This window comes from Anthonomus grandis, chromosome 15, assembly GCF_022605725.1.
Source record: "Anthonomus grandis grandis chromosome 15, icAntGran1.3, whole genome shotgun sequence".
Taxonomy (NCBI): domain Eukaryota; kingdom Metazoa; phylum Arthropoda; class Insecta; order Coleoptera; family Curculionidae; genus Anthonomus; species Anthonomus grandis.
The window spans coordinates 10,380,544-10,404,117 of NC_065560.1; the positions used below are offsets into that span (position 1 = coordinate 10,380,544).

The 23,574-nt window shown below is 32.7% G+C and overlaps 1 protein-coding gene across 1 annotated transcript; it reads right to left on the bottom strand.

The window, feature by feature from the left end:
• Positions 1-7,996: 7,996 nt before the first annotated feature.
• Positions 7,997-23,516, bottom strand: LOC126744842 (actin nucleation-promoting factor WASL-like). The gene is made up of 6 exons (XM_050452401.1): positions 23,048-23,516; positions 14,917-15,257; positions 14,668-14,866; positions 14,314-14,546; positions 13,950-14,104; positions 7,997-8,362 (listed from the first exon to the last, which is right to left on the bottom strand). The coding sequence occupies exons 1-6, from the start codon at positions 23,367-23,369 to the stop codon at positions 8,263-8,265; spliced, it is 1,350 nt and encodes a 449-aa protein (XP_050308358.1). The 5' UTR covers positions 23,370-23,516; the 3' UTR covers positions 7,997-8,262.
• Between the last annotated feature and the right edge of the window lie 58 nt (positions 23,517-23,574).

The following is a 23,574-nucleotide window of genomic DNA, read 5'->3' on the forward strand; positions in this document are numbered from 1 at the left end:
TACAGCCGATAAGAAAAATGGACGCTACAAGCTACAGCACTGAAACCTGACACATGACATTTGCGTCATTCATAGTCAGTAAGTGGCCCTTAAGCTATTTTCACATGAGAGCGATTAAATAACAATAACTGCTTCAAATCAATTTGCGTTAAATAGGCTTCTACGACATTGATCTCTAATTTATATTTTGTTAGCCCAAAAGTAGTCGGAAAATTCGAATCGTACGTTTCTTATTAATGCTGATATACTAGATAACCAGCATAATTTTTTGTTTTGGTTTTCAATATTGACTGGGCAGTTAAAATTCTTTCTATGTGTACTTTTATGGTTTATCTCAGAATTAGTTTCTCATCTTCTCACGCCTTATACTTTATAAATACTTCCACCTAATCTCTAATGCTTTAAATATTTAATATCACAATTATTACATTATACATCATTATTATATATATCCTTCTTCCTTTATCTTGCAATTTTGTAATTTTTTAATATTTTTTTCAAGTTCTTAAATATTTTTCGCCTTTTTTTAAATTAAGGAGTGACTTATCAAAGCGCATTATGTCACCTAAATCCAGTTTCTCAATAATGAGCAAAAACGATTTACAGCTAAACCAAAATGGTTTAGAGTAAAATAATGTGTAAAATCGAGAGTTATACATCCGTAGATATAAAAAATTACGTTGTTCCAATCAAAAATAGCAGAGGTTTTAAAAAAAATTAATAAAATTCTCGGACAAAATGCGCTTTGATTCATCATATAGAAAAAAATGCGTTTTGATAAGACACTCCTCTAAATATGGAATTTTGAAATAATACCTATTTTTTAGTTTTTTAGTTAGAATTTATTATTTAACGTTTTTTTCATTAGTATTTTAACAACAAATAAAAATATAAAACCTATTTAGGGGTTTTTAACAAAATTCAATGCAGGAGAAAGATTTATTTATTAAAAATAACAAAAGGTTTTATTCTTATATTTTAGATATGCTTTAGTTCCTTTTCTTCCTCAAGACAAAGACACTCTTCTTCCGGATCGTCAGCGTCGTCTATTACCTCCAAATTTTCTTAAAACACCTTATTGCAAAAACGGGAAGTGGATAGTGGAATAATTTCTTCCCAATTCAATCCAAATCTCTTTTTTTCTAAAAGCATACGTATATCATTCTTATAATAATAATAATAATAATATCCTTTATTTGCCAACAAAATCGTATACAGGACGACAAAGCAACGTCATACAAAGGAGGATCTAGCTCCCATAGGGTACATTAATTTTTCTTATCTAGAATTCATAGAGGCAATATACTTATATAAACAAAATAACAAAATTTAAAATAAATATTCTAAATATCTAACACAAGTTAAAATTATTATCCAAAAGTAAAATTATAAAAACATTTAATCTGCAACCAGTGGTAAACAGCTTTTTTAAATTGGACTGTAGATTCAATGCTTCTAATATCAGCAGGTAACATTCTATAAGCCCTGATGGCCATATAATGAGAACCTCTTTCATAGTAAGCTGAATACCTCTTTCATAGTAAGCTGAATTATGCAATGGAATGCGGAGATCGCTTCTATGTCGTGTAATCATAGTCACATCCTCAGCGTTCATTGCCCTATTCTCAACAAACAAATGATTGTGTCTCTTCACAAATAACACCAAGGAAGAAAAGTATAAGGAGGGAAGGGTGAGTATTTTTAGTTTGCAGAAGTAAGGTCTACAGGAAGTTCTGTAGGTCATGCCCAATAAACAACGAATGATACGCTTTTGCATTCTAAATATATCTAGAGCTCCTCTTGCAGATCCCCAGAAATAGATACCATATTGTAAGATCGATTGTACCTGTCCGAAATAAAATAGGCGAAGAGATACCTCAGACACTACATCCCTTAATCTTCTAATCAATCCGCACAAGCTAGCTAATCTGGAATAAAGGTTTTTAATATGTATCTCCCAATTTAAATTGGGGTCAATGTGTATTCCTAAGAATTTAATACTATTGGCTACAGGGATTGACTGCCCACCAGACCACACAAGTAGAGATTCTGAGACAATATTGGCCTTCGAAAAATTAATCAACCCCGTTTTACCAGAGTTCAAAGACAACTTACTGTCCAGACACCAGGTCCTCATGCGCACCACTGCGGATGAGCAGCCCCGTGAAAGATCTGCCACTGTCTTTCTGGCAACTATAACTGATGTGTCGTCGGCGAATTGACAAATCATATCAGAAGGGAACAGCTCAGGCAAGCCATTGACATATAATAGGAAGAGCACAGGTCCCAAGATTGAGCCCTGAGGCACACCTCTTCCTATAATTTGGGGGCGGGAAAACGTTGGTGAGCCGGAATGTGTCACACAAACTATTTGTTCTCTTTGCTCTAGATATGAACTGAGTAATTTAGATGCTGCACCCCTGATGCCATACCGTTCCAGGATGTCCAGCAGTAAAGAATGGTCAACCGTGTCAAACGCCTTAGACAAATCGAAATACAGTCCAGCTACACTGACCTTTCTCTCAAGATTCTCCATAATATATTGTATTGCACTATAAATGGCCATTTCCGTCGATCTTTTGGGAACGAATCCGTATTCGTGTTTATTTATTATTTGATGGTGAGTTAAATAATTCATAACTATTTGATAGATAACCCTTTCAAATACCTTCGATATGGATGGTAATACGGATACTGGCCGATAGTTGGCAATATTCGTTTTTTCTCCCTTCTTAAAAACAGGCACTACTTTTGCCCGCTTAAGAGCAGAAGGAAAAATTTGGGTAGAAAGACTCTCATTGATCACATTGGAAATGGGTCCGGCTAAGTGAATCCCAACAAACTTTAAGACGAATACCGGAATTTCATCCAAGCCAGAAGAAAATTTATTTGGAAGGTTCATCAATATCTTAAAGATATCCTGAGAATTAACGGGATTGAGAAATATGGTTGGATAATCATTATGCAAGTCATGTATATTGGAGTTACAGCTTTGTTGATGGTCAAGAGTAAAATGTTTAGCAAATAATTCGGTGATTAAAGCTGGGTTTTCAATGGACTGACCATCTTCCCTTAAAACAATATTGTTGTTAGTTTTATTTTTACCTGACTCAGATTTTATGATTGACCATGCTGATTTTATCTTGTTTTTTGAATTTTGGATTTTGTTATCATTTATAAACTTTTATCTTCTTTTCCGGTCTTATATTATTAGTCAAGGGTCGAACGGAACGCACTTTCAAGTCTTTATCGAAGCTGTAACCTCTCTTGCAAATTGATAAAAACTGTTTTAAGGTATCGTCGTACCGATATGTTGGCTCAAGTTTAATTTTAATTTCTATCCCTTTATTAGTTCTTAATTTTTGGAGAAAGATCCTTTTTATTTCACTTATTCCTTCAACTTTTTTAAGAATTTTAGTTAAATCTTTATAATCTTTTATATGCCAATCGGTTCCCAAAATTTTGATATCTGCAACCTCTTTATATATTCTGTGGTATCCACTAGAGTCAAGAATTTTTTCAACTCTTCGCATTTTCTTTTCAACTTGGCCAATCGATCCGGTGGTAAGTATGAGTGGCCGCGAACTGGAAAGAAACAAGTTATATTTTCTACGTATTGCGGAGACTCATTAAGCAATCAATAGGCAAGAGCGTGCATAACATGTTGGTTCTTATTTTGACCACCACAACCATCTGCAAAGAGCCGAATGGTGTTAATGGTATCATCCAACTAAATATTCTGCAAGAAGTTGGTTAAGGCTGAGCTTATTTCCTCAGATCCTCTTCCGACCAGCCTGTGTTTCGTCCCATACGCGGATGTTTCATTTCGACATCTGTTACGCAAAAACAATAAAAATATACCTGACGTGCATAAAAACACTCTTTAATAGTAATTTTGGGTAAAGGGTGGACTTGCTGTAAGTCAAACACATACCTACGTGACACTGCCGTATTGTTTAGCCTTCATCAGTTCATGAAAAGCCTTAGCCTTTGCCTTGTGAATAGCCAAACAGGCAATTAAATGTTGCTTTTCTTGCCCGTCTGCACAGGATTGTATCACATATCTAGTTCTTAAACAGTAGCTACAAGTATCACAAGCCGGTGAACCGAAACCCAAGTTAAATTTTGTTTAGAAGATTTTTGAAAAAAATGTCTTTTTAACCCTAAGGTGTTTCTCCACGCTATCACTGCACATTTTAAATAACTTATTAACACTAAGGGTAGAAGGCAGATAAAGTCTCTTACTTTTATTCCTAGCACAATGGCTTTCACATTCTTCGAAATAAATTCCTTCACTTTTAATGACTTTTCAGAAAACCTAATACTTTTGCGATCTCCCCCTCTCTTGTCTAGCACACCTGTTCCAGTTCTTATACCTTCTGCAATCGTGTTTAATCTTCTTTGACCAATATTAAACAATTTTTGCAAAAACTTTGAACAAACAAACAGTTTTTCATTTTCTGCAGATAATAAAAAGTACTTTACTGCAATAGTGTGATGCTGTTTTTTCTTACTGGACCTCGAGGACGACTACGCAGAGGTATTTTCACATCCATCAAAAATGATAGTCTCTTGTCTTGCTCTCTTCTATCTGGTTTAAAAAATACAGTGCTTTTTGCTCTGGCCAGAACATTTCGCGGAATCCCAAGACACCCAAATCGGCCCTCCCTGTGTTGGCAAGGAGAAAGAAAATTTCGTGGTAGTGGATCTTTGTCTTTATATCTGCAAAGAAAAAATGAAAAAAATTGGTTAAAAAAGTTCTAATGAAATGATAGGTCTATTATAATACAAGCACTGTTTGTACCCATCAGTAACATTCTTTTTGTAATCCTATTAGCATAGAATATTGTAAAAACTAACTTTAATACACTTATACACCATCACACACATACAGATACACATTCTTACTTACCTATTTTCATATTCTTGTTCTCTTTTATGTTTTCGTTTTAACCTTTTGCGTGAACTCTCACTATGCTCACCTACCGACACACCTTGATCAAGATTTATGTTTTATTTTGGTAATAAACAACAAAAAGTGCATTTACTTTACTTAAATTTAAACACAAAAAAAAGCAGCAGCACGTTTAACAAAACAAACAACAACAACATAACTAGATTGACAATAATAATGCCGGCTGGTGGCGCTGCCAAGCAGTAAATGGACATAATGCAAAATGAAGCGGTTAAAAGTCAGGACATAATGCGGTTTGATGCGTATGACAGATTTTGCCTTTAAATTACTATGGGACAAAATTGGATTTGCTACATTCTCTATATGGGTATGCCTGCATCGGGCCTTTATGAGTTCAGAACCACTTCAAACTCATTTTTGTCCTAGATTGGACAAAATGCGTTTTGATAAGTCACTCCTCAATTATACTTTTTATTTTTTCTGTTTTTTTCCTTTCCATATCTCTATGTTGAAAAGCATAATATATAATTACGTAAAATTGTAAACACGTTTAGATTCTCTGTTATAAGAATTTTCTTGAAAATTATGAAAATCTTGAAAGTAAATAGTAATTGAATTAAATTCTTAAGATTATCAAAGAGCATAGGAGTCAAATTAGTCGCATTTTTAAATTAACAAAACTGTGTATGTCACATAACATTTTTCAATACAACAATTCGTTCTATGAACAACTTGAAGGTACAGCTAATAGAGCTAATTACCTCTTTTCCTTTCTAGCAGAACTTTTCATAGAAAGTATAAAGTAGATAGGTGCTGCAGGGTCTTTCTAGTAAGTATATAGTCTGTGTATGCTGAAGTACCAACTTCAACATATTTTTATTGTTTCTCTTTTCTGTTTTTAAATTAAATTCTTTCCTGTAATTGAGTAACAAACCTGGTGGAAATAAATGCCTTATTTTTTTTTCATGAAATTGTCAAAATGGTTTGAGTTAAATGCAGGAAATACATTCCAAAAATTCCAATACTTTTCACGAGTTTGGTTGAGATGTGTTGATGATGTGTTTGTCGTGTTTAACAAAACAAAATGCAATATTGATAATCTATTCTGGATTTACTTCTTTTTCTTCTTTATGTCAATAACCTACCCTCGATTTTAAGATATAGGCAGTGCACCTCTTTTGCTACGTGGCAGACATGTATAAAACTGTAAAACATTCCACATTACAGCAGTATGCTGACGACTCACAACTGTATATTTCTTGTTTCTATTGAAGATATGAATAATAATTCATTTCAGCATAAGTTTCAGTCTGATTTAATGAATCTAGAAAACTACGCAAAAAATCACAACCTCAAATTAAATGCTGAAAAATCTAAAATTCTTTTGATGTGTTCGAATAATAATTTAAGGCGAAATGTTTAAAATCGAATAAATATTCATATAAATAATACTCCAGTTCCAATTGTCCCAGAGGCAAAAAATTTGGGTATCATATTTGACAATTCTCTCGCGTTATATAGAAACCATATAACGCCATATCTTAATGACAAAAATGTATTAAATATGACAAACAGACGAAAGCATCATATGTTACTTTATTTATCGGATTATAAAGGAAGGCCAACCGGCTTACGAGACGAATTTTCGGATCTTGAGCATGAACACATAACGCGAAACAATGATATTTTTGTTGTGCCACGCCATAGGACCGCATCATTTCAGCGCTCTTTTAAATTTGCGGGCAGCATTAAACAACCATCTTTAAACATTTTCTAAAAAAATTAAATCACAGTTGCTAGTTGAACAAAGAATAGGTTAATTAGCATCAGATACAAATGAGGGTAAAAATCTAACAAAAAAAAATCATTATTAATTGTCATTAGTTTAAAGTTGTCTTTACCCCTTGTGGACATCGACATCGACATTTTGCATTTTTGCCCTCCTTGGTTCTTTTATCCGCTGCCACATCTGCTGCTCTCCCGTTCTGGATTAATTTTCTTTATTAATATTATTATTATTGTTTTTTCTTTTCGATTTATTTGATATAAATTAATTATTTTTAAGGGTTATTTCGTCTGTACCAACAGATTAACGGTTTTTATAATCGAGAATTAATCCTTTTTGTCAAAACTTAAATTAGATTTATGACTGTATTTTATAATTTTATATACGGGCAAATAAAGCATTTGAATTTGAATTTGCTGATGATACCATATTTGATGATGCACCTTTTCTACTAAATTTTAAGTGTAAACTTGAAAATGTGCTCTTGAACACAGAACCTATCTTAAACACAAATAATATAATAATAAAAAGTTTCTGAGCCTAATAATAGATGACAAGTTCGCTAAGTATGTAGAGTAATTATCCCTGAAACTTGCTCTGATTGCTTTGAAATTAGAACCATTGCCAGTCAACTTAATAAACATGTAAGAAAAAGCTTATTTTGCCTTAATTGACTCCACTTGAGATATGGTATCTGCTTTTCGGGTTGTTGCTCAGGTTACTTGTTTCGAACCATCTTTATTTTGCAAAAGCGCACCTAGATCATCCGTGAGTTCTATTAATTACTTTTGCAAGAAAATGATTAACCGTCTTCCTATTTCCATAAAAAGGATTTCCAATTATAACAAATTCAAAAGGAAAGTTAAAAAGGTTTTACTCATAGGAGCCTATTATAGTGTAAATGATTATTAATTGGATAATATTTAGTTGTATTGTAATTTTTATTATCTTTCTTACTTTTATAAGTTTTATTTTGTGTTGTAGATATTATAATATGTAAAAGCTTTATCTATAGGAATTTTGTATTTTTTAGATAATAAAGCATATTTTGACACGCACGGATAAAAGCGTGACACTGTATTGTTGCTATTCGGTAAAAAATAGCAAATACTTATCAGACGACCGGTCATTGACAAGAAGAAACGTCGTTGCCGTTATTTTGGATTACGTAATCTCCAATTCCCCAACCTGAATATCTGTGAGCGCTATTTACATTTCAATTGTGTTATTTATTAGATTTCAATATTTGCTTTCTATTTATATTGAGTTTTTGATAATTAAAAAAAACTAGTTAATTAAAAATAACATTATATTATATTCAGGTTACCTCGTTATAAAATTATTTACACCATAACAACTAAAATTATATATGTTTGACTTATTTGTGCAGCAAAAAAAAGTTTAAATACATGTGCGGTATTTAATTAATACAAACTGGTTTGAACCTGTGTTGGCACAAAATAATAATATTAATATTATTGCTCCTAAATATTTTACATACAGTTGATGCAATATATCTATAAACATAAATACTTTATATACAAAAAAAATGTATAGGCAGTTAGTCCCATTCGTCGTCGTTGGACGTGGTACTACCGTCATCGTCATCCTCGCTGGGACAAGTGTGTAGTGCACGTTTTTCGAGTGCCATTCTTAATGCCCTAAGAAAAAAATCATATTTTAATCAAAATCTTATTATATACCCTCTACTTGATTACTACTACTCAGTTTACATACACATTTCATGTTCTTTGATTTAAATGTTATTAAAAAGAAGGAAAAGGGTAACGACGAAAAGAAATTAAGAGGAGTAAAAAAGAAGTGAGTGAAACGGTGCCAACGAATAATGAACCTTTTTAAGGATCTAGATAGTTTAGCTATGATCAGGTATATGATTATTATTTTTTAATTTAATTGATAAGTACTCTATATGAGGATCTAGGAATCCGTTAGAAGGTTTGGGTAAATATCCAGAAATATCTAAAACTGGATTGTAAAACATTTTTTCACAGTGACAGCTCGTGGTTTGATTAATAGGGAGGCTATAAAGAAATCATTAGCAGTGTGCTTATCGCATTTTATCTAGGAAAAGAAAGAAAATATAACAAAAATTAAAGGAAAATAATTTACGGCTGATCTGAGGTTGGGAAGTGGAAGGGGGTGAGTTTTTAAGGGCAATAAACGGTCAAAGAGTCGTGGAAAAGGTTTAAAGGTAATATTAGCCAACTATTTTTTTTGAAAATAAATAGTAAAAAGAGGACCAGAAAGATATTCTTGTACCACTGGCTTTAAAATAGCCAAGTATAATTGTGCCTAATTGAGAATGATTAAATTTTTACAGAAATAATCGACTACATGGCGAATATTTTTCTTTTATTGGGGTTGATGGAGAATTATTCAATTAAATGTAATTGCAAAATTAGCAAATTTTCGGTTCAGGTAAAACCAAACGGGCACCAGTAAAATGAATATTGCCAGTGACGTGAGGAAAAGTGTCAATAAATCAGTGACAGTCGATATTTGAAAACAAGTAACTTCATCGTTATATTAAATGAAAGTTTAGATAAAAAAGTAATGTTAACGTGTCTTACTTTTAATGTATGGTTGTGAGATTGATAAAACGAAAAAAAAACATTTCTTGTATTCGGCTGTCCGTCAGATTTGACAAAGCCTTATAAGAAATTGTTGCTGGTGGTTGGTGTCTGGTTTTACCTGAACCGAAAATTTGCTAATTTTGCAATTACATTTAATTGAATAATTAAAGATTCGCTTATTAACATTTTTTGAAACTTTGCACAAGGGTTTGCCAGACCTCCGCAGAACGATTAAAAATATGACAAGAATGACAGATAAAACGCATTTTTTAGATCATTCGGAATTCGGATGCAGCCTATTTCTTTCGTACTTTTGAATTGTCTATTTTCCTCTCGCTTAAAAATCGCTCTGCTCCGCGATGCCAATGCCGAATTCGCCTGATTTCGCCATCGTCATTGGTGAACGGTGAGGCGATTTCGGCAGGGGGACGGAGACCAATTTTAACGGATTAGGCTTAGGCATAATAGAACAATAATAGTTCGAAAGTGCGCTCAATTTAGTTCAAATAATTTAAATGAACTAGATCGCTTTTTTAGTTACTAGTTTACTAAATCAAAGGAGAGATAACTAAGGTAAAAACGTATAGATATTATAAAAGTTCAACAATAATTAAAATATTAAAATTATTCCAACTTTCCAATAGAAGTGGTTATATGTCGATCTTTTTAGTCTTCTTTGTTAACTTTTAATCTTTTACAGTTTTTAACGATTTGAAACTGGACTAAAACCAGACTATAATAGAGTATTTAGTGTGGCGGTAAAACTGATTTGGTTTTGATTAAGTGTCACACCAAAGATTCCATTTCCTTAACACTACTTAACTTTATGTTTTACAACGTAGCACAAATGCACCGACAGTGGTCTAAATTTTAAACATAAAATTTTTTGATAGATTTACATGCAAATATTTCAAAATAAGTTGTTTAAAATTTAAACCACCGTTATCTTTACAGTGCAATTGACCATAATGGTAAATAACAAATTTTTTTAGGTAAAATTCGAACATAGTCACAATGTTATGGTAGCCGAAGCATTCATTCAGTTACTTACGTATAACATTAGATACACAGAACACATTTCTTAAATATTTTGATGACGGAATGACACCGTCAGTGGCAAGAGCATACCATGAAATGTTTATTGAGTCGCAGTATGAAGGTCCTAATTTGTATGTTCATTTATCCAATGCTCAAGTTAATCCAACTGAAAGGCAAGTTACGAAAAATTGAGGTAAATATCAATTTTAAAAATCTTCTCCTTTTAAACAACCCTTTCTTTCTTAGAACTGCTAATTTTGGAACTCGGGAAGAAAAAAGCATTTTGGATGTTCTACGACAAAAAGAGGAATCCTTAAGTCAAGCAGGAGTAAAACTAATAATTAAAGAAAATCCATTAATCATAATAGTTCTTACTCCTATAATGCTACGAGCACATAGGCGAGACTATTCACATGACATTGTCTTTATCGACTCCAGTGGTTCGTGCGACCAAACTAATATTTCCATAACATTCTTATTTACTGCCTCTAAGATAGGAGCTGTGCCGTTAGTATGTATTTTACATACTGAAAAAAGTGAGGCTAATTATACATTAGCATTTAGTTTATTGCATGAGAAGTTAGGAAATGAAGGATTGGGTGGTTTCGGTTTTCCCAATGTTATTATGACGGACGATTCTCTTGCAGAGAGAAACTCACTGATGACCGTTTTTCCAGAATCACATTTATTGCTTTGTATATTTCACGTATTGGAATCTCAAAGGATCATAGAAAAATAATAATGACACAATTTCAACGACTGCTTTATTCAGTATGTGAAGAAGATGCAGAGAAGATTTATAATGAAACTTTAAGTAATAAAATATATTTGCTATATGATAACCTTATTAAATACGTAAAAGGTATGTGGGAACGCAAAAAAATTGGATTCTATGTTCCAGAAATCAACTTCTAACAAAAGGACACAACACTAACAACTTTGCTGAGGCTTCTATTAGAATTTTTAAAGACATCGTTTTACAACGTTGTAGAGCTTTCAACGCATGTGCCCTTGTTGACTTCTTCGTAACAGTATTTGAATCATATCACAGGAGGCATCTACTAACTTATGCAAACAACAAAAAAAAAATATATATTAACAACCAAATGCTTCAGCAAAGCAAAAACATATCAATTTGTGAAATTGCAAAGAACACATACCGAGTTTCGTCTAGTACTGATAAAACTATGTTTTATACTGCATACACAGATATTTCATTCTGTGATTGCATATATGGACAAGGCAGTCGATTTTGTAAGCACCTTTGTGCTATTCAGCAAAAGTTGGGCATCATATTAAAATCAGTACCCAATCTCACCTTAAATGACAGGAAAGATTTAGCTAAATTGGCTCTGGGCGAAGATACGTGTACAGAATTTTTTAACACGATGGATACCGATGAAACGGGGCAAGATTTCGAAACTGACACTCCTCAACAAATATTGGAAAATTTGGAATCGGAAAATTCTATAGATATACTCATCAACGGCGTTTGACCCTGATACTAACAAGAATTTAAGTAATAATGACCACTTGGTTGCAGTAGCTGATCTCTCACAAGAGTTTCAGAGGATAACTAATATTGCTGCAAATAGTAATTCAGTGGATATGACAAACACCGTCCTTAAACTTACAAGAGCATTAAAACGAATAGAGACGCCTTCTAATATGTTGTGTTTCTTTCATTCGTTACCAATTTCTAGAAAAAGGCAAATAGGTGTTCAGCCAACATCTATTTCCAGAAGAAAAAATCGGCCTGGATTGACATCGGGAGCAAAAAGGATACAGGCAGGTAGACCTTCAAAATGCGAGAGCGTTGTTGTAAGGAAAAGAAAGAGGAATTTGCAGGAAAATATAAATTTAAATAATCCGAACGCTAGGCCTCATTAGTTTTCACTCCGCTAACGAGACTTCTAGCAGTAATATCTCAAAAAATCTTCATAATAATCTTTTTTTTTAATTTAGTGTTTTGTATCTTTTGTTTTTTTTACTTTGATGCACGTTACTTCAATAATAAATAATGTACCTAGGTATTGACTTGCTAGTATTTTATTTAGATGCCTATACATATATTATTATCTGCTATTAAGATGCTTGTATATGCTTAACTGTAAGTTGTAGAACGCTGAAAAATCAGAAAAGCAGATTTTGGGCTGTTTAAGTACCAAAAAAAATTAAAAATTAGTTTTTTGCCGACAAATAAATTTTTAAACATCCTAAAATTACGAAAACAGCAGAAGAAGCTTATTACGCTAGCTGCTGAAGCGCAGTCATGCCGTTTCAGCGGTATCGTGGTAAGGTCTGTATTAACTAAAAAAGCGTTAACGTAAATCCATTGTTTACTGCGCTACAGCAGCACTCTTCGCTGTACCACGGTAAGGATTGTATTAATTTAAAAGGCGTAACTGAAATCCATTCTTTACTGCGCTACAGCAACAGGGTCAGCTGTACCGTAGTAAGGTTTGGATTTACGCCACCCGGTATAAGTAACTTGTTGTAGTATAACAAAATTTAACTAATTTAACTATGTAAGGTGTTTACGTGTTTTCTGTCAAATATGGTCGAATCTCAATAGACTTCAAATATTATTGGTTTTAAATTTAGAAAATTTTTATTTATTTTCAACATTTTGTATTATTTAACACATGATTTTTTTAATGAAATTGAATTAATATATTTACAAGCATAAACAGAAGAAATAATGGTGGTGCCATTTGGACAAAAAAAGTTGGGGTGGTTTTTAGGAGATGATTTTGTCGGGGGTAGTTTTTTTAAGTAATTTTGGGTAGTAGTCCTATAAACATTAAAAATACATTTTCTTAAAAAATGTTATATTTAAATATAAAAAAAGTTATAGCCTGTAGACGTTGATTGTGGGACACCCTGTAAATACATATTACACATATTATTGTATAATATGACTGTTCAGAAAGCTGATTTATTTAAAAAATTTTGGTTATCAAATAGCGGATCTTTTTAATAAATGTAAAGCCACGGAGTTCTTCTTTCTTACTTTGTTTCAAGAAGAAAATTAAAGAAACATTGTTGCACAACTACTAACAAATTTAAACTCCCTTATCGGTCACATTATATCTTTTTTCCTCTCCTCTTCTTTTCTTATGCTTTCTTCCTGTTGTCTCTTTTATATTTTCTTTTTCATCTACCTTCATATTACAAAATAATATTACTTCTTATTATTTTACTTTTAATGATTTACACATACTTGCATTAGTATTTTGATTTACTTTTAATAATAAATGAATATTTTCTTAGTCATATTTTTCTAGCTCTAGCAGCTCCTTCTTTGCGAAGCAAACTGATATAGCTGTTTACTCTATTACTATTTTTGTTTATTGTTTAATATTGTCTTTTTTTTAATTGAAATTAAGATACTAAATACTTAGTTCTTTCAATGTTGTAAGTATTCAATCACAAATGTTTTAAGACTGAATATGTTTGAAATTTTTAGATCCTATTATTTTGAAATTGTGATTAAAAGTTATTAGTCGTTTAGCTGACCACTAAAATGCTAATGTTGCTTTTAGAGAGAAACGTTTTGATAATCAAGTTTAAAAAAATAAAATAGTCGAAATCATATTTAGGAAGTGTTTCTTACATGGCCAAATCGATGCCTCCGGTGTTTGTTGGCGAAGGATCCAATGGTCTGATCTCTCTCTCGTCCACTTTTTTCAACGATATTCCCTTTCGTATTTCGCTCAAAAGGTCTCCTCTGGCGTCCTCTACGGGGGCTGGTCGTGATTCTTCCACATGCTGTCACAAATTTGTTAAGATATTATAAAATGTGTCTTAATAAAGTTTCTAAATTACGCTTAAAACTGTAAAAAATTGACAATATTCATACTAAAGTATACAATAGTTATTTAGTGCAAAACAGAAAATTGTTTTAAAGGTTCCAGACTAATAGGAAGAAATTTCTAAGATTGTAAAAAAAAATGTTTGCAAATTTAGACTTAATTCACCTTTAATTTAGTCCCACTTCTAATACTCTCCAACAAAGCGGCATTTCCATCCGATTCCATCATAGGAGGAGGCATACCATTCATTGGGGGTGGTGGAGGGGCATTGTCCATTGTCACGGGTGGTGGAGGAGGAGGAGGTGGAGGCGCCGGTCCACCTACTGCATTGTTCGTAGGTTTCTGCGGTCTAGGAGGTGAAGGTGGGCACGGTTTTCTGGTCCAATTATTGTTGGTCTCTATTGAAGTCACTTTATTTTACATTACCGGCATTACAGGATAAAAAAAAAACAACTACTCGGAAAATTGGACTTATAATTTGTTAGCTAGCTTGAGGTTGACAAATATTAATAATCTTACCATTAGAAGACGGTCTTCTCTCAGTTGGTGGTGGAGGTGGTGCAGGTCTAGGAGTAGCCGAGGGAGGTCTTGGCGCCCCTCTGGGTGGCACCGCAGGCAAACTGGTATTCTGTACCGACGAGTTTCTATGTTTGTCTATAAAATCGTAAATAAATTCCATCGTTTCTTTGTCTTGGAGTTGCTTCTCCGATACACCAGCCTAATGACAAGATTAGTCATAATAAAGTTTACAATTTGCGTCAACCGTACCTTCTCAAATAAAGTTTTTAATTGTGGATCTTCGGTTTCACCAAAACCTTCATATCCAATACCCGACTTGAATCCTACATGAGAAACGTGAACAAAGTCCATAGGTATTCCAATATCCGCTTTGGTGATATTTCTTTTACGTTTTTCTTTGCTCCGTTCCTGTTTAGTAGAAAAATCAAGGTTTCGCTGTTGGGGTAGACGTAAGCTCTGGCTTTGAGCGCTTTGTCGCGCTTTCTTCTCCTCTTTACGTTTTTTCATTGTGATTTTTTGGTCTACTACTGCTCTAAAAGACTTTGCTTCCGATTGGCTAGCGAAATTAAAGCCAATTATCCCCTCCTCTCCTAGATAAAATAATGAATTCAGTTTCAACAATCGTTGCTATTTAAAGTTTATTGTAAGGTTAACAAAATATATCCTCGTGCGTAAAAATCTATTAATATACTGCCATGATCTAATTAAATTTATTGTTATAATAAAGGAAGACATATTTTTTGAAATATTTAATTAATTTGACATTAACATTTTCTATTAGCAGCCGAAAGTTTCAAAGTAGAAGGACTACGTTAGGTCGAAAACTTCTTGGTGCACACTCGAAATCAGTTGGTCGTCCAAAGGTTTTAAGTGATCAAGTAGAGGCTCTCATTTCAAAGACATTGGGTGTTGTAGCAAATTGGGGATTTCCTCTCACAAAAGTTGATATTCATGACGTAATAAAAAAATTCTTGGACAAATAAGGAAAAAATGTTCGAATATTCAAAAATAACTTCCCTGGATCTGATTTCTTACAATTATTTATAAAAAGAAACCATTTAAGCGTTAGAATGGCTTCAAACATAAAGAGATCCAGAGCATCAGTGGATCGTAATGAAGTTTCAAATTTCTTTAATAATATTGACTTAGCAATTAGAGAAGTGAAAAGCTGAAATTTGTATAACTATGATGAAACCAACGTTACAGATGATCCTGGGTCCAGGAAGGTGGTAGTGCCAAGGAACACGAAGAGAGTGGAAAGAGTTCAGGAGCATTCCCGGGCTACGATCAGTTTAATGGTTTGTGGAAATGCCAATGGAGACCTTTTACCACCAATGGTTGTATATAAAGCTTTGAACCTTTATGACAACTGGACGCAAGGTGGACCATGAGGAACAAAATATGCGAGCAGTGCGAGCGGATGGTTCGACATGAACATATTCGAAATGTGGTTCTTCCAGCTTTTCCTGCCTCACGTCGAATCCACCAGAGAAAATAACGACCAGATGATTCTCGTTGATGACAACCTGGCAAGCCACTTTTCACCACAGGTGATAGAGGCATGTGGTAAAAATAACATCTACATAACTCCCTTCCCAGCCAATGCCACGCATTTAATGCAGCCCCTTGATGTGGCCGTATTTGCGCCTATAAAAAGAAAATGGAGAGAGATTCTCGATCAGTGGAGAAAGGAGTCGCGGTTCCAAGGCTGTATCCCGAAAGAACAATTTCCGAACCTACTGGACAGATTGTGGAAAGGGGTAAGTCAAAATGTAGCAGAGAATCTCAAATCAGGATTTAGAGCAACTGGTTTGCATCCTGCAAATCCCGACGAAGTTTTGAAGCGCATTCCTGGTGGACTAGAAGATGCAGACATCGAAAGAGTCTTAGACAACAGCTTGGTTGATTTGTTGGAAGAGCACCGTGGAACAGGGGTTGAGAAAAAACGCAAAAAAGGGAAAAAAGTCGAACCTGGAAGTAATGCGTCTCGCACTGTTACAGACCCTAATATTTCTGAAAATCCTCTAACCGTTCCTGAGGAATTTCGAACTACAGCCGAAGAAACAGGACCCTCTTAATCTAGCGTTTTGCCATGCACTCATCAGCAACTCCCTACCAGGAAAAGCAAGAGAGAAAGAAAGACTAATAACTCCCAGTGTGGTATCTGCAAGACTAATTGGAAAGACTACAGAGGCGCAATTGATTGGATACAATGCACGCAGTGTCGAGCTTGGATTTGTGGACCCTGTAATAAAGACAGCAAAGACCCGTATTTTGAATGCGAATGGTGTGAGGATTTGGAAGACAATGAATCTCCACTCGATGACAGTGATGCCGACAAGGACTTCCTAGTTGACAATAATAATTAGCCATGTTTTGTTTTTGTTACACTTGTGATTTTTTCAAAGAATGCGCCTTATTTTACCAAAGTTTTGCTAGATAAAGTTTGTTTATTTTTTAATAACTTCTTATTAATATTTCTAAGCATTTATAGGTACAGAATTTGTTTTTAAGTTTCATATATTTTGACAATATATTATTTTTTCTTTGTGGCCCTTGTTATAGGTTTTTTTTCATATGATTAAGGGGTAACATGTACAGAATATACTTTAGAATGCAACTTAAACATTTTTCATGTATGTGCAAGTTGCCCCAACCATGGGGTAACTTGCACACCCCACAAACAAATTTTTTTTGGGACCAATGGCTGCATTCTTCCAATTTTTATACCAACCATGGGTAGCCCTTAAATAGGTCGGTACAATATAATTTTTGCAAAGTTGTAAAGTTACAATGTACGGGGGTATATTGGAAAATGTGCTGAAAACGTGTGCAAGTAGCCCCAGTTTACGGTACCTATTTATATGCAAATTTTAATCAGATATCTGTGTTCATTCGATCTTATCGAGTTTTTAATTTATGGAACTTATTTTTGTATTTTTCTTCTGCCATATGTGAACATTTGTATTGTATGTATTTTATTTGTATTTTACTATATTATTTAAATCATGTCACTATTTAAATAAATATAAAAATTGAAGTAGATAAGTAGACAACAGTGCCTACCAGAGATACATTTACTGTGTGGATCTAAAGGTTCACAATGATCTGGCAAAAAGTATACAGATAAATATAAATTCCACAGTTAAAAAGAAATTAACTATAGACATTGTTGATAGTGGATATCCCCCTAAATCTGTGATATGAGGATCAAAGCCAAAACTATTAATAATAAAACTATATAGGATATAAAGTTGCTAAAAAGCGGAGTTAAATGATAAGAAAAATATACATCTGTTTTGTTAGTGTGCTTAGTAATAAATACCTTAAAAAAATAGATATAATTAAGTTAAGTGGATACGCACCCACAATATTTGAAATACAGTCATGCACTTAAAAGCTTTAGCAGCAATTGCATTACCCCATTCCCTATATTTTACTATATTATTGGAACTTTGGAATATTGAGACTAATAATTTGTAAGACCTTCTAAAGTATTTATTGCTAAATAAGAATATGTTTATTTTTATTATTGTATTATAAATTTACCATTTAAGTTTTCTAAATATATTTATTTAAATGGTGACACAATGTCTAATAAATCAGTACAATAAAATACATTATACTTGTCCTGTACCTCTTGCCTAACGCCAATTTCTAAGACATATGGTTTCTTTATTTATAGTCGCTATATCGTACAGCCAATATTTTAAGATTTGCTTTATAAAATCTCTAGGAGAATTTTTTCGAAAAAACATACCAATTTTATATATTATTATTAACAATATTTAAATGACAGAAGAAGCTGTCATTTTAAATTTGATTACTAGATTTCTTTAATAAAAAATTCATACTGTAGCAAAAAATATAAGTAGTTAAAAGACTGGATCAATTTCTTTCAATCTCCAGTGAAAAAATTTAAATATTATTCTAGGAACATAGAGAAACAAATTATGGCCCAAAGTTTGTTACTAAATGCATTTTTTACAGTTATATAAATTCTTGAAAATTCATTTTCCAATGCTTTCATAGTTGTGTTTGATTTGGATAGGTTAAGTTGGAATGACACACATTATAAGCCTTTTTCCATAATTTTAAGCGAAATTTTCAGAGAAGTTGTTAAGCAAGATTTTTACCAATTTGTGAATAGATAAACCTGCTAAAATGTGCCTAAACTTAATAGATAAAATGTGTATGACAAATCCTAAAGCATAGTAAAAGCAAACAGACAATAAAAAAAACAAGTGGTGGCAGTTAAAAATGTCAAAATATATAAAACATTTTAAATATCACATAAGAAAGCATAATAAAAACCTTTAAGATAGTAAGTAATAACTAAAATTGATCAAAATCTGTGTCCTAAATATTTATCAATAATGTAAAAACCAAATGAAATCAACATTTTGTTTAACACAAGTTTTTAACTATAATATTACATATGTAAAATAAGGTATTGCCAAATCTATTAGGTGAGATGCACAAGTTCTAAAAACATCAGTAGAAAAGATATTACAGTAATATTCCATATGAATTAAGATGGTTCCCATTATAAAAATACAGGCCAATTTCAGTACTTTACCACTAATAAAAAATAAACAGCATGAATCTCTGGGGCAAATTGGTAAATATATCTCACTGCTCTCTTCTGCAGAACACATACAGAATTAAATAGTGCTGTAGAGCATGGGCCCTAGAAGCACATACCATAGTTCAAATGTGAATCAACCAAACAAAAGTAAATATTTGTTACAATAGGATGGATTTTATAACATCCCGATGACACTTTGGAGAGAAGATACAGGCAATGGATTTTCAAAATTTCAGCTTGGTGTCAATGATAATACCTAAATACATCATGAATGTATTTTTTATTGTATTTATTTTTGTTATTTTTATAATAAAAATAATATTATATTTAATATTTATATTCTTCATTGAAACATCTGACTATGACATTGTTGCATTGTCAGAAACCTGGTTAAATTGTAATTTATTATCAGATATATATTTGATTAATGGTTTTGATTTTTTCCGGAAAGACAGAGATGGTAGAGGAGGTGGAGTTGCAATATATGTTAAGTCTAAGCTCAAGTCAACACTCATTGATAGTCCCAATTTTAATAATGGAATTGACCAAGTTTGGATATGTTTTAAATATAATAAACAATTACTAAGAATAGGGGTTGTTTACAGACCACCTTCTGTTCCATACTCTGCTCCCAATTGCATATATAATGTTTTTGCTGCAGTTATCTGTAATTGTAATGTTTTCGTATGTACTGGAGATTTTAATGTTAACTTTTTATATGACAAATCTGTAGACTTTAAGTTTTTAATGATATTTTAGAAAGTTTTGGTCTAACTCAGCTAATTCAGGAACCAACCAGAATAACACCCCACAATGAAACTTTAATTGATCTCATAATTTTAAATAACATAAATCTAGTCAAAAGTTATAGTGTTGTACCATGTGATCCAGTTTCAACAGATCATGAAGCAGTATTTTGTATATTAAAATGTGATAAATTGAAAATAAGTAACAATTCTGTGATAAAAGGTAGAGATCTTAGACTGGCATATTCTGAGGAGTTTAGGGCAAGTTTACAATAGGTAGATTGGCATAACCTATACTATTCTAATGATATAAATATAAAAATTCAAATATTCAATGAAAATAATGTCCCTGTTTGATGTTTATTGTCCCTTAAAACCACTAAAACAAAGAGGGTCTAAACCATTGTGGTTAACACATAATTTAAAAAAAATGATAGAGTTAAAACATAAAGCTTTTAAAAAATGTCTTTATCTAAAGACTGATGATAGTAGAAAGTGTGTAAATGTGGCAGAAAAGGCAGAAAAAAAGGCATATTATTCTCATGAAATTAACAAGTGTCAAGGACCACATAAAACTAAGGACTTTTGGCAAAAAATCTCTAACTGCATAGTCAATAACAATGCACCTGCAGAAATACCTTCTAATCTAAGAGAGCCAACACTTGTTAATAATTATTTTCTGGATAGTGTGCCTTGAGGCACACTATTCAGATATACAGATTGATCCAGATAACTTGGATACATTTCTTAATTCCTCAATCGATAGGGAGCCGTTTCATTTTAAACTAGTCTCTGAAAATGTTTATAAAACCATAAAAAGTATTAGAAGCAATGCTATTGGGGTAGATGAGATCTCTATGAAAATGTTAAAAGCTTGCATTCCTATTTGCCTAAAACCTCTAGTGAACATTATTAATAATTCCTTATCTTCTGGGTGTGTCCCTGACATCTGGAAACAAGCCCTTGTTACTCTAGTACCTAAAGTGAACAATCCAACCAATATTAATGAACTAAGACCAATTAGTATTTTGCCAACTTTAACCAAACTAATTGAGAAAATTATTAAAGGTCAATTGCTGGATTATTTATTAAGCAGAAACATTATCCCAACATTTTAGTCTGGCTTTAGACCAAATTATAGCTGTATGACAGCTCTTCTAAAAATAACAACAGATATTGCTCTATCTCTGGATAATGGACAATGTTGTCCCTATGTTTTGATAGATATGACAAAAGCCTTCAATACTCTCAATATAGAACTTTTAATGTCAAAACTAAAGCACTACAATATTCAGGCAAATGGGTGGTTTAAAAGCTACCTTCAAAACAGGCAACAGGCAGGTGACTAATGACGACGGTGTGGTAACTTCTGGGTGGAGAAATGTAATTCAGGGAGTCCCGCAAGGGTCAGTATTGGGAACACTTCTTTTTTAATATTTGTGGCTGACTTAATTCATAAAATAATTTACTGCAGGTATCACAAGTATGCAGATGATTTGCAAATTTATCTGTCATCATTGGTTGGTTGCCTGCCTGAAGCTTTGGATTTAATTAATGCTGACTTACAGAGGATCTCTGATTGGGCTGACAAAAACTAACTTTTTATAAATTCTGGTAAACCACAGGCAATCCTGTTCTCAAGAAATAAAAGTACCTTGAATAATGGAGCACCAAGTAAATTAAATATTAAGGGTGTTGAATTGGAATGGGTTGATCAAGTAAAAAACCTTTGCCTTTGTATGAATAATCGAATGTCATTTAATGCGCATATAAATAAGATCTGTCAACAGTCATATTATAAATTAAAGTCATTATATGAATTTAAGGATATTTTGCCTGCTAGTACGAAAAAAATCCTTACAGAGAGTTTAGTGCTTAGTATTGCTGGATACTTAAATATTGTATATGGTCCTTCTTTAACTGAACAAAATAAATATAAAATGCAGAAAATTCAAAATTCCTGTGTAAGATTCACTAGAAATTTGCCTCGGAGGGTTCATGTGAGTGAGCATGTAAAGCAGGTCTATAGTCTTAATATGGCCCAAAGAAGATTTTTGGGTATAAGCTGCACTGTACATAAATTACTTAATTTTCATGAACCAGAATATTTGTCAGAATTCCTGATTCAAAGAAGAGATACACATAATGTAAATATTAGCTTTAAAAGCACACTGGCAATCCCCCAGCATAAGACTGAATTTCTGAAAAGCTCTTTCATAATTATATACTTTTGCCTGTATTTACAATGGCCTACCTGTAGAAATTAAACATTTAGGCATGGCATCTTTTAAGTCTAAATTGAAAAAATTTTTGCAGACTGCTGATATTTTAATTTGGGTGTAACTTTGATTCTGGTATGGTTGGTTCTCTGAATCATTTTTGTTAAAATTTTTATTTTTAAGAAAGTTGTGTGTTGAAAAATGTCCTTATTATTTATTGTGGTGGTAATTAAAACATGCCTAGTGGTACTTTCTACCTTTCTTTGTATCTAGAATAGATGTAATTTATTTGTTGCATACAATAAAGATTATTTTATTTATATTATAATATAAATATATTTATATTGTATTATATTTTATAACTGTAACTTGGCATTTCATAAGCTTTTCAATTAAACTAAGTAAAGCGAAAAGAGAAATTGGACTTTAGTCAGTTGTGTCAAGTGTTTATTCTCTTCCTTGAAAGAGGAATGATTGACGCTTTCTTTAGAAAAGCTGGAAAATGACCACTACTATTGCATCAGCAAGAATCTTGTATATAGAGTCAGCATGCTAACAAACACCTTAACTGAACCAACCCAACCCAACCAGAAGATCTTGTTTTATTTATTAACTGAATAACTTACTTGAACACCTCAAAATCTACAGGCCCAAAGTGAAAACTTATACCTATAGAACTGCCACCCTGCTAGCAAAATGAATAGATATTCATTTTTCACTTCAGAAAGAATTTTTTAATGTAATGTAAGATACAATCAACCCCAAGACGAGATAAGATATTTTTTAAAATCCAGAAACATTATGCTCAGTCAACTATAAACTCTTACCCTCAAAGGTGTGGAAAAAAGGAGCACTTTCCACATATTCCATATTATTGTACATCTCATGTTCCCACATCATCTGGTTCCGCTTCAGACTAAATAAGCGGAAAAAATAGTTCTTCTTGCTATTGTCCCGAACAAAACATAAGACTCCAGTGCCTCTTTTGAGCCATTGGGCATGATGCGGGGGAACGGTGGTGAACAGTTGCACCACAGTGGTAGATATTGTCTGGCATCTGTTGCCCAAAAGTTTGAAAACCTGAAAATTTTCCTCAGTGCTCAGAAGGCTCGAATTTTGGTTCTCTACGGGTTGCGGCGGCATTTTCATCGTTTGATAGTAACTTCAACGGACTGACTTTTAGCAAAGACTAATACACCCTAAAACCTGAATAAAAAGTTGGGCTGATCTGATAAAAATAATAAATTATTCAAATTTTCAATATTTTTATTTATGTATGACTGTATTTATGTATTTTTGACAAATGACAGGAATAAGGTTGAAAGGTGACAGAATGACGAGCAGCTGAGTCAAG

Coding starts and splice junctions, on each gene's coding strand:
- LOC126744842 (XM_050452401.1), bottom strand. CDS start 23,369: ATGAAAATGCCGCCGCAACCCGTAGAGAACCAAAATTCGAGCCTTCTG. Junction 14,867..14,916: donor TAAAAACTTTATTTGAGAAG/GTACGGTTGACG, acceptor TCTTGTCATTAG/GCTGGTGTATCGGAGAAGCA. Junction 14,105..14,313: donor GAAGTGGGACTAAATTAAAG/GTGAATTAAGTC, acceptor AATTTGTGACAG/CATGTGGAAGAATCACGACC.